Source organism: Triticum dicoccoides, chromosome 1B (genome assembly GCF_002162155.2).
Source record: "Triticum dicoccoides isolate Atlit2015 ecotype Zavitan chromosome 1B, WEW_v2.0, whole genome shotgun sequence".
Lineage (NCBI taxonomy): Eukaryota > Viridiplantae > Streptophyta > Magnoliopsida > Poales > Poaceae > Triticum > Triticum dicoccoides.
This window is the reverse complement of record NC_041381.1, coordinates 412,052,145-412,064,068: the sequence shown is the minus strand read 5'-3', so window position 1 is coordinate 412,064,068 and position 11,924 is coordinate 412,052,145. Positions and strand designations below refer to the sequence as shown.

Below are 11,924 nucleotides of genomic sequence, written 5' to 3'. Positions count from 1 at the left end.
TATTAAAGCGTAATTGGACAGGACCTACTAGGTGTAGTTTCTGTGACCAGGACGAGACGATTAAGCATCTCTTTTTTGATTGTCCGCTGGCCAAGGTTCTTTGGCGCACGGTTCACATTACTTTCAATATCACTCCACCCAATACTGTTAATGCGCTATTTGGGAGTTGGCTTAATGGGTTTGAGACTAATTTAGCAAGACATATTCGGGTTGGAGTTAGCGCTTTGTTGTGGACCATCTGGCTTTGCAGAAATGATTTGGTGTTTAACAGATCATCACGGGTTCATTTTTTGCAGGTTATTTTCCGAGCTACGGCACTGATCCGTTCGTGGTCGCCACTCACTACGATGCAGGCCAGGGAGCATTTGGTTACTGCGTGTATCCGATGGGAGACGGTAACTCGGGATATCTTCAACCGGTTTGGATGGCGGTCATGTAATAGGATAGGAAATTAGTTTACCTGTCTTATTCTAGCCAGCCGGTTGTGGCGCATTGTTCTTGGCTAGTATGTGTTTCTAGCCTTTTGCGCTCTGTGTGAGCTGCCTTTTATCTCCAGATTTGAGACTTTCGAACCTTTTGGACACCTATTTAGTTAATAAAGAGGGTCGTATGCATCGCTAGATGCAGAGGCCGGGGAAACCCCCTTTTCGGAAAAAAAAAAAGAAATGCTCAGGCAAGGCTTTCGCCCACTAAAGTCATGGTAAAATAAACCGATCACAGCCTTCGCTGCTTTCTAAACTGAAACAATCAATAAAAGTAAGTATATGTGGATAATCATATCTTTAAAGTCGCTGAATAAAATTTAGCAGTAAAAAAAGTTGCTGAATAAGAACCATTTAGTAATCATGTACGTGGTTCTGAAGAGGGGAGAACTAGACCAACGAGAAAATGCTCAAGCCGGCGAAGGACTTGATCTACTTGTCTCTGCCCTACAGACACAGGTTCTGTACTATAAATACCCTTTCCAATGCCTAACTTCCCTACAACCCCAAGCAAAACGAGCTAACAAACCTTAAACCATGGAGGTCTCCACCTTACCCTGCTTGCTACTTGTGTCTGTTGCACTGGCACTCTGTTGTGCAGCTGCAGCAGCAGCACGGCCTGAAAGTGCAACAGCAAACCTTGATGCAGCCACGATGGCCGCGCAAGAGCTTGACCGCGTCGCGTCACTGCCGGGGGCGCCGAGCTACTCATATGCCTTCAATCACTACTCAGGGTATGTCACGACCGATGAGCAACTCGGCAAGGCACTGTTCTATTGGTTCTTCGAGGCTATGGAGAAGCCTGACGAGAAGCCACTGGTCCTATGGTTAAATGGAGGTTGCTAACTGATTTACTGAATTTTAACTTGAAGCTTCAGAAAACTTTGTGGGTGAAAGATGTACATGTAATGTAGCTGTATATCGTGTGTTTTTGCAAAATTTGCAGGACCTGGGTGTTCTTCCGTTGGGTTTGGTCAGGCGCAGGAGCTCGGGCCATTTCTTGTGAAGAAAGATGTGCCTGAGCTTGAGCTCAATCCGTATGCCTGGAACCAAGGCAAGTGCAAACTAAGACTAACATGCCATATGCAGTGATCATAATAGGCTTATACGTATTTGCCATAGCAATGGAAGCATGTATAGCTTACTGTCTGGTGAACTTTCAGCTGCCAACCTGCTTTTCCTGGACTCTCCAGCGGGTGTTGGATTTTCATACACGAACACATCTTTCGAAATAGATCCACCGGGAGACAATTCCACAGGTATGCAACACAGATACATGTTTCCTCTTCTATCCAAACAGTCAAGGAATTTGTTCCCAAGATAACATGACAATTCCATTCATCCTTTGCAGCACACGGTTCATACGCTTTCCTCGTCAGGTGGTTTCAGAGGTTCCCCCAGCACAAAATGAAAGAGTTCTACATAGCTGGAGAGAGCTATGCAGGTGTGTCACCGTATTCATAGACAATAGGAGTAGATTGTTCTATACTAGTACTTACAATAGATTCTAATTTTCCTGCCGCTCGATCGCTAGGACATTACATTCCCCAACTAGCCAATATCATCGTGGACGAGAACAAGAAAGCCTCCAGAGGAAACTACATAAACTTCAAAGGCATCCTGGTATACCTGAATGAAGCTATAAGCTACCATTTCACCATCGCAATGTCAAATGAAGTAAAGATCACTAGCATTGATCATGTTTTTATTTTCAGATCGGGAACGCGTACATGGATGGGGACACAGACTTGCAGGGGATCGTCGACTCGTCGTGGCACCACGCCGTCATCTCGGACACGCTCTACGCGACCTACCTCAGGTCCTGCAACTTCAGCGCGGAGATCCTGTCTCGCGAGTGCGAGGTGGCCCTGGGCGAGTTCAACGTCCTCCACGACCTCATCGACATCTACAGCCTCTACGCCCCCAACTGCGAGCGCGGGTACCCGGACTTCAACACCTCCTTGTCGCCGCAGATCGGACCGACCACCAGCCGTGTAAGCAAAGCGTCCTCCTTGGCCTCCGCGTAAAGAGCTTCAGCCATTTTCACCTCCGTGTGATTAATCTGCTCATGCACAAAGAACAGTTTGATCTTCTCAGGATACCGATGGGCCACGATCCGTGCACGCAGACGTACGCCACGGAGTATCTGAACCGAGAGGACGTGCAGAGGGCTCTGCACGCCAACACCACGGGCGTGCCCTACCCCTACTCTCTTTGCCGGTAATTTTTCTCCTAGCTGAAATGCTTGGAACTCGGAATCATGTCGTCTTGGTGGCTGAGCTGAATATTGTTCTGCTTGTTTGCAGTGACTCTATCAACGTTTTGTGGCACGATTCTGACAAGACGGTGCTTCCGATCGTCAAGAAGCTCGCGCAGGAGGGGCTCCGCATATGGATTTTCAGGTAGAGCAGCTGACCCTTTGCGTTTTGTCTTCGTCTATACAAGTTCAGGTGGAAATAAATACTTAAGTGTCATTTTCCGTTGCTCTTTCGGCTGAGCAGCGGCGACACGGATGGAAGGATCCCTACGACGTCGACGAGGTACACGCTGAAGAAGCTCGGCCTGCCCATCAAAGAGGACTGGTCGCCATGGTTCAGTCACAAGCAGGTACTGTATTGATTAATTAATTGGATAACTGAACAAAATAACAGGACAATTCCATCAACCAGTAGCCTCCAATTGGTTGGTAATTAGTCTGATCAGATCTTATGACACTATCTCACACGTTACATCGTGCGACGTTCTTGTTCTTATGCATTTGTTGGTTGCAGGTTGGTGGATGGAGTGTGGTGTACGATGGCCTGACATTTGTCACGGTGAGAGGCGCCGGGCACATGGTGCCAACCTCGCGGCCCGAGCAGGCGCTGGAGCTCTTGGAGCACTTCCTCGCCAACCGCAACCTCCCCTCAAAGCCCTTCTAGTCCAGATCCAGAGAAAAATACCCCACGAGTTGCACGTTTCCTCAATAAGACCTGGATCGACGTGCATGGTTGATTTCATGGTTGTGTTACTAGCTTCCTCTGCTCTCTACGCTGCCTGTAGTTTCTAATCGAGCAGGCCTAGCTAGATTGGATTTCATTGTGGATTTTGTTGCCAAGATCAGAGGCTGGATGGTGTTTACTGGCTATGCATATGATGATGCGGGCATGCGAAACCGAGATCAATAAACCCATCCACCGTTCTAAACATTAATTCCAACGTGATTGGCACAACGGCTAGGATAGGATCGTGCAGTACAAGTGATTCTGCATCCAATCCATGATGCCATCGGCCAGAATCATGTGGCGTTACTCTTACCTGCCAAGGGGGAGGCAAAAGAACAGCCGAAAAGTTTCACGCGCAGCAGCATGCCATTTGCCATGGCGTTGCCATGCATGCACCGATCGCTTTTTTCCTTGTTCCGGGCGACGGCAGAGACAGGCAGAGCGCAGGGGATTGTGCTCACGAACGAACACGATGCCATGTGAAACGAAATGAAGTGAATTCTGACGTGATTTCTGGGGTGTCGGCGGCTACGGCTTTACCATATCAATCTACCGTGGCCGAGGTGCGCGAGGGAGGGGAGAGAGACGAGCGTTGATGGATCGGCGCGGGGCGAGAACCGCGCCGGAGTGTTGAATGAGCCCCTGTTCCAGGTTGTTCCCCTTCTCCCGTGCAATCATGCTTCTGATCTCTGATCGGCCGCCTGCCTGCCGCATTTGGGCTCCGGTCAGCAGGCCAGGTGCACGGGGCCAGTCGTCTCACATGGCTACAGCCATGGTGGGAAAATCAACGGTTCAGACTGAAGACAGATCACGAATGCTGCACGTATGTACTACCGCGAGGCGGCTGTGGGGGCGAACTGGCTGCCTCTCACGCCGGCCGACCGATTTCACTTAATTCGTGATTTTAGAGGTCGAACAAAGAAAATACACCGCAACACCTCGTAACACCGCGTGGTGTGGATTGGGGACGCCTTGCACGACTTCTGACCGCGACCTTTTCGCGGTCTTGACTGAGGTCAAGATCGGCGATGGACAGAAGGCTTCCTTCTGGGAATCTTCTTGGCTTCAGGGCGTTAGGCCCAAAGATATTGCGCCAAAGATTTTCGATATTTCATGCAAGAAAGGTGTTACGGTCGCCACGGCCTTAAGGGATGGGCACTGGATAGCACAAATCAACATTGACGCTAGCCTCACTCTAGAACACCTTCAACAATTCTTGGCCCTTTGGGAGAAGCTAGCGACTGTGGCCATTCAGCCGGGTGTCCAGGACTCCATATTGTGGAAGTCAACCAATGATGGGCAGTACTCTGCAAAGTCTGCTTATTTGGCGCAGTTTCATGACCTCTCACTCTCAAGTTTGGCTGCTGCGGTTTGGAAGGCGTGGGCTCCCCCCAAATGCAAATTTTTCGCGTGGCTCGTTATCCACAACAAAGTTTGGACGGCTGATAGGTTTCAGAGGAGAGGATGGCCAAATTGTGACAAATGCCCACTCTGCAGTCAGGTGCAAGAATCTGCAGCACACCTGATCTTCAAGTGTCGTTTCTCTGTTCGGATTTGGAATGCGGTCTTCTCATGGCTTGGGCTTGCTATCCCCACGGCTCTTGTTCGATTCGGTGAAATCTTGGTGGGATGCGGTTCTCTCTGATAATACACTCCCGACGAAGGACCTATCTTCCCTGTTACTTCTTGTGGGATGGGAGATATGGAATGAAAGGAATGCTCGTATCTTCAGGAGCAAAGCGGCGCCGGTGGCGATTGTCATGCGACGCATCAAAGAGGAAGTTTCGATTTGGGCCGTTGCAGGCGCTAAGCATTTGCGTAATGTAATGCCGCGAGAGTAATTGTTTTGCTTTTCCGCCGCTTGGCGATGTCTGTTCTGAAACCTCTTCTTATTAAATAAAAATGGCAAGTCTTTTACCTTGTTTCAAAAAAAAACATGTGAATGCAAAACAAAAAGAAATATATGCATGCAAAACAAAAGATATGCACCAACAAATTTCTACTTATCAACAAACCATTAGCATATGATACAACACAGTATGTAATTCCAGCGGCCGCTCGTACCCTGCATCAAGCGTGCTAGGGTTTCTCCTGCCTTCCATCGGCGCTGTCGCCGGTCTACCTCGTTTTCTATGGTCTTAGGAACATGGAGACGCTGTGCATCCCGGCTCTTGCCTTCGTTTTTTGAAAAAAAAAATTGTTTTGCTAGTGTTTGTGTCCTGCTCAGAAATGCGAGGCGGCGGCGGCTCTTTGTAGATGGAATAAAGTCCTCCTCGTCTAGACCCATTCCAGTTGTATTTCTAACATCTTCGAAGGGCGTGTGGAGGTTTGTCTCCGACCGATCTCGTGGGATTCGGCCGACGTTTGTCTTCGATGGATCCATGTGGATCTGGTCTTTATTGATCTGTGTTCGTGTGTCTACATGTTAGATCCCTCCGATCTATACTTCTCTTCTTCGGCGACGGTTGCTGTTCTGGTGCGTTGGTCCCACTACTAGGGAAAACCCTAGTAGTAGCGCGGGTTTTGTGCCCACTAGTAGCACGGGAGACCGCGCTACTAATAAAGCGCTACAACTATTACTTAGCAGTAACGCATGCTTACACGCGCTACTGTTAGGACAAATAGCTGCAACGTGTGTTCCCTCTCACGCTACTGCTAATCTAGCTAGTGGCAGTGTGTTTACTATCCATCGCTACTAGTATTCTTTTTTATTTTTTTTATTTTGAGTGTATTTATACACCGTTATACAAATATATTGTTACAATATCAGTTATGGGGTTTATATCATTATGTCCGTAATAGTGTATCAAATGAAGGTGGATTAGGTTCAAGTGGAGGCAATATGTGGTGCATGTCAAAAGTATACTACTAATCCAAACTTGATCTAGTTTAGACTAGTAGTACTTTCGATGTGCACCACATGTTGCCTCCACTTAAATCTAATTCGCCAGCACAAGCTATTTAATCATCATCATAATCATAACATCAATAATAGTTATTTAATCATCATAGTCATAGTGTAGCACATCATCATCTTCAAACTCATTCTAGCTAGCTAATCACCACCAACACTAGCTGCGGTAGCTATCTAATCACTACCAACACTAACTAATAATAATCATCATAGTCATTACCACCAACACTAGCTATTTAATCATCATAGTCATAGTGTAGCACATCATCATCTTTAAACTCATTTCTAGCTAGCTAATCACTCCTACTGCTCTCTCTCGGGTAAAATAACATAAAACATGTATAACACTCCTGCTTCATCAAGTTGGAGCATGTAGATGAACCTGTCTCCTAATCGTGGGATGAGCTTCTGATTGCTGCCCCCTAGTATTTTTCTGCGATCGTTCACAATTTTGCTCCGGTCTTTCACTATTAAGCATTCCTCGCTATTAAAAATCCTGAATGCACTAAAGTGCATTATAGGATATCTTGGCCGTAAGCTAACAATTCTCATGTGACCTTTAGTCTCGATCCAATGAGGCACAACATTCAGCGTGAGTCTCTGTTGAAGAACATCGTATAGTAACATACTTAGCAATGAAGTTTAGCTTAAAAAATAATGTATGCAAAAGATGCACTGAGTACTTATAGTAAAAATCTTACCATATTTCCTAAATAGATGTGACCGTAGTTCAATACGAACATTATTGGTCGCACGTTTTGAGTACTAAGATTTGCAAGTCCAAAATAATAATTTGTCTTGACAGTATGAAGACCCTCAAGCCATGAAACATAATGACTTATCTCCTCGTAGTTTAGTTCAGCCCCAGCACAGTAGTAGGTCCTGTCTACCAAGCGCTGGACATGTTTGCTTGATTGGAAATAAGCTTTCAATAGAAATTAGTTATCAATTATTTTTGAATAAACAATATCAAAGACATAAATATGGTTGAGAAACTTACATAATGGTAGAACTGGAGGCGTCTGCACATCGACCAGATGTCGGTATTACCTTTAATATCATCTTCCGGACGAATATCAAAAGTGATAACCATATCAGGCTCAAATGCACAAGTCTTGCATAGTGCTTGCCAAGTTTTGCATTCAAAATAGGTATAGGTATCTGCGTTGTGTAATTTTGCGTGGAAAATACAACCATGCTCGGTCTTCAAGTAAATTCTCCTTACCTCCATAGTAGTTTTCATAGGACTGAAACCTATCTTATCCAAGACAAAAACTCTTGCATGGCAGGGGATACGCTAATAGAATAGTAAAAAAACTAAATTATAAGTTGAAGCAAATGAAGCAGATGTCATGCTTAATTACGAAAAAAAGACTAGTCATTGTGACTTACTGTATCCACTTCGAAGTTCTCGTCCAGCTTGATGCTGAAGCGCCTATCATCATCTAGGATGATTCTGTCGCACATGCCGCGCTCGTCTTCGCAGTCTTTGCAAATACCGAAATCTTTTTCGTCGTCAGGCATTTCCTATGTTCATAGTTGAAACATTAATTGAAAATCGATCGAAGAAAACTACCAGGATACTCAACACACAAATCTGGGGCACTCGATATTTCCTACATATTCTGGCACAAGTCATGCCAAAATTCACGGAAAAATCCGGCATGACCATTGCTAAAATAGGACGTATCGAGCGCCTGAAATTTGCCGGAACGAAAATGAATCAACACTCCGGCAAAACATAGGCCACTCGAAGGTGTAACCTGCAAACATGACCGGCCACTTGGGCAAACACGTATCCTATTTGAGCAATACAAGATATACATTTCAGAATATCTTATAGGACTCATATTGACATGAGCATTCAATAAGCAAAACCAAATCATAAAATAAATAAGTATTCAAATTAGCATGCATTAAATAAGCAAAAGTAAATAATCTCTTGCGTCCATACATCGTCGAATATTATAACTAATACATCCCGAATAGTATCATACATATAACATCACTAATACAACTAAAACCCTAGCGAACGATGGGTATCGGCGCGGGCGGTGGACACCCAAAGAGAGGGAACCATCACAGGATCATAGCTCTAGTGAGATCCCTGGAGAACCTGGCAGGTATTGGAGAACCTGTGCTCCAGCGTAAACAAGTAGCGACGGACATACACGTCCTCCTCGCTGACATGGTGACATACCACCTCCGCGGGGTCCTCAAGCCTCTCGACCGTCACTGGCCCATGCGACCGCCACCAAAAAAGGTTCGGGTCAACGACGAGCTGACTCCTCACCAAGCTGCGCCCCCGGTAGGTAGCGCCTCCCAGTACCAACCCGGCGGAGCCCAGTCCCGGACATGGCCCATCTGGTCAAGAAGGTGTCCTCCACCGAGTCGACGACGAGGATGCGGAATAAGCATCGTCGACGTAGATGCGGGAAAAATTGATTTAACTAAAAAAATAACAACAAATATGACATCTAATTTGACTAGTTCTTACTAAAAATAAACTTACTATAAATAAAAATAAACTAGTACCTAGTTCTTACTTACTAATTAGTACCTGGCATGTTACACAAGCCATGCTTTGTGTTGACAAAGAAAGAAAGTGCAGAGAAACATGTTGAGATTACATGGCATGTTACACAAGCCCTGCTTTGCATTTTGTTGGGCAAAGTTGCTTCTATAGCATGTTGGAACAGAGCACTCACACACACACACACACACACACAGACACACACACACACACACACATGTTCAAGTAGAGGAATTGGCACCGTCATACCCACCCTGAGTGCGGATACTCCTCCTAAGTCCTAACACATGGTTCAAGTAGAGGAATTGGCACCGCATAGAGTTGCATCTAAGTCCTAGTAGGTGTCCTCCACACCGAGTTGCTGAATTCAGCCCGAGGAGTGGGACTAGACTAGACTAGACGTAACAAATCAAGATGACAAACAAAATAAACCCATAGATGAACCATAACTAATTTGATGCAACTAAAATTTGAAGAACCCTAGGCAAAGGTAGGGGAGGGGAGGAGCAGACGTTCTCACCTCGGGTGCCTGCAGCGAGGGAGGGGCAGGCGACGTCGAGGTCGGGGTCGGGGCTCGGGCGCGTAGCGGAGGGCGGCGTCGAGGTCGGGGTCGGGGGCGGCGTCAAGGTCGAGGTCGGGGCTCGGGTGCGCGGCGGAGAGCAATGGGAGAGCGCGCGGCGACCGACGGGCGACAGCGGCGGCGACAGCGGAGGAGTTGGATTTGGGGGAAGTGGCCGTGGGAAAGAACAAAACCGTGCGGTTAAGTCAGAAGTAGCAGTAGCGCATTTCAGAAAGTGCGGTACTGCTAAGTTAGCTACAGCGCGTTCCCTGATACGCGCTACTGTTATTCCTGTCTCTTTTTCCCTTTTCATTTATTTTTCTTTACATTTTATTCTTTTCTTTCACCTTTTCCTATTTCTTTCATTTTCATTTACTTTTCTACTTGCTTTCCATTTAATTTTATTTTCTTTAGCAGTAGCGCCTTTCAGTGTAAACGCGCTGCTACAAAGTAAGTAGTGGTAGCGTGGTTCGCAGTAGATCGCTACTACTATGTGTAGCCTATCGGCTAAGCCGTGGGAATTTTAGTAGCGTGCGTTTACCTCAAGGCGCGCTACTGCTACAACTGTATCTGTAGTGCGGTTTACACCAGCGCGCTACTGCTACTTAGCACCAGCGTGCTTTTTTGACACGCGCTACTGCTAAAGTTTTGTGTATAAGGTTTTCCCTAGTAGTGTCCTATGGTGCCTTAGCATGACGACTTCCCGGCTTTCTACTACAACAAGGTTTGCTCGGCTCCAATAAGGGAGGGACGATGTTGGCGGCGCGCCTTCGGCTAGATCCAGTGCTTGCAGTTGTCGCTAGGTGGTCTACGGATATGAATGTAATTTTTTTACTTCTGGTATTCTTTGTACTACCTTGACGGTTGATGAATACTAGACCGAAAGTTTCCCTCGCAAAAACAAAATAGTAGGCAACATAATAATTTTACACAACAATGCAATAACACATTTACAACATGAAAGCAATCCCTTGCAGTAGACACCAACAATACTTGTATTTCGTTTGTCTGCATGGAGCAAAACACATTTGTGCTTGCAACATATCAAAACAACATGTGCAACATAAAAAAAATCTCAAAAACTGCTAACTTTGCACGATCAACATCTGAGACACCTACCTCGCCGCTCAGGCTTGCCGATGACGTATTTGGATCATCAAATCCACCCATCACCAGATCTACAAGTCCAAACCCATCAAACACTCCAGTGCACCATCTTCCACAAACTCAAAGGCAGGAAGAACTCTTTCAAGGCTCGACGGTGTGGGTCTGCTACCTCTTTGTCTATCTACACACACAGGAAGGGCCCTTGTGGAAGATAGGTAATGAATTTAGTCATAGAGTAAGAGAAGAAGACATGCGAGAGTAGCACCATGACCAAAAGAAGTAGTGTGGGTGGAGTTAGGTAGGTAGCATTGCCATCCTATGACATTAACGGAGTGAAGATTAGTTCCAACACCTCAAAGCTGTCGTCGGGACGCCATACCCATGCATCCACCATCCGGTCGTCAAAGTCGAGCAGGGCCAGCCGATGCGATCGTCAGAGGAGAATTCCTGGCCGGAACTCCAGCCATGATCCCCCGAGATGAGGTACAGACAAAGAGATGGCTTCTCCTCCTTCCTCCTCTCCTTCCCCTCCCTCCTCCCCTCCATCTCCATCCTCCCCCTTCCTGTCTTTGCTCCGGTCCCCTGCTCCGCCCCCCACCCCCCGCTCCCCTCCTTCAGTCGTCGTTGTCTTTCTCCCTCGCCGCTCCACCCCCTCGTCCCTCGGTCCTCCTCTTCGCTCGCTCTTCTCCGGATCTGGCGCTAGGAATAGGTTTTGGGCCTTGTCGTTAGACGAGGCGGATGATGATTCCAATCTGGAGGCTGGCTCTCTCCCCTCTCTATGGCTTCTCCCCCGTTCGCATCGCGGGTGGTGGAGTTGATGGTGGCTGGTAAGGTTCGGAAGTTTGCTCCGGGCGGCCGCGAGCGTCCGGTGGTCTCTATTGAGGGGGCTAGCTCCGGATGGATCCAGGTGAGGCGCGGTCGGCGACGGAAGCATTTGGGGACGCTCTCCTCGCTGAGCGGTGTGAGTCTTGGCGGTGCTTCCTCTCGGGTGCTTGGCCCTGATCGCTCCTCTTGTTCTCCGGCGACTTCTCCGCTGGTGGCCTCGGTGGTGACGGCACCGCTGGCGGCGACGACGGTTGCCTCTCCCCCGCCTCCAACCCTGGATCTGTCTTTGGTGCGCGAGGCTGGTGGGCCTATCGTACGGTTTCAGTTGGGCCTCTCTGGGCCATTTGTTCAGGCTGGGCCCCCTTCACTTTCGTCCTTCTCTGACTCCCCACCCCTCTCCATTTTGGGCCCTAGGCCCTGCGCATCTCTCGTGCCTTTCGCTGCTTCGGCCGGCCCAGCCTACTTCCCCCTCCCCCCGGCCTGGCTTGCTTAGGGTATTTATGGGTCCGAAAGGGTTCGC

General features: G+C 47.6%; 1 protein-coding gene across 1 annotated transcript; it reads left to right on the top strand.

The window, feature by feature from the left end:
• Nucleotides 1–1,025: 1,025 nt before the first annotated feature.
• Nucleotides 1,026–3,403, top strand: LOC119305885 (serine carboxypeptidase-like 34). Its single transcript, XM_037582287.1, has 10 exons — nt 1,026–1,320; nt 1,429–1,519; nt 1,646–1,741; nt 1,862–1,926; nt 2,017–2,105; nt 2,198–2,476; nt 2,566–2,702; nt 2,789–2,884; nt 2,984–3,089; nt 3,254–3,403. Exons 1-10 carry the CDS (start codon nt 1,137–1,139, stop codon nt 3,401–3,403), a joined length of 1,293 nt encoding a protein of 430 aa, XP_037438184.1. The 5' UTR covers nt 1,026–1,136.
• Nucleotides 3,404–11,924: the final 8,521 nt, after the last annotated feature.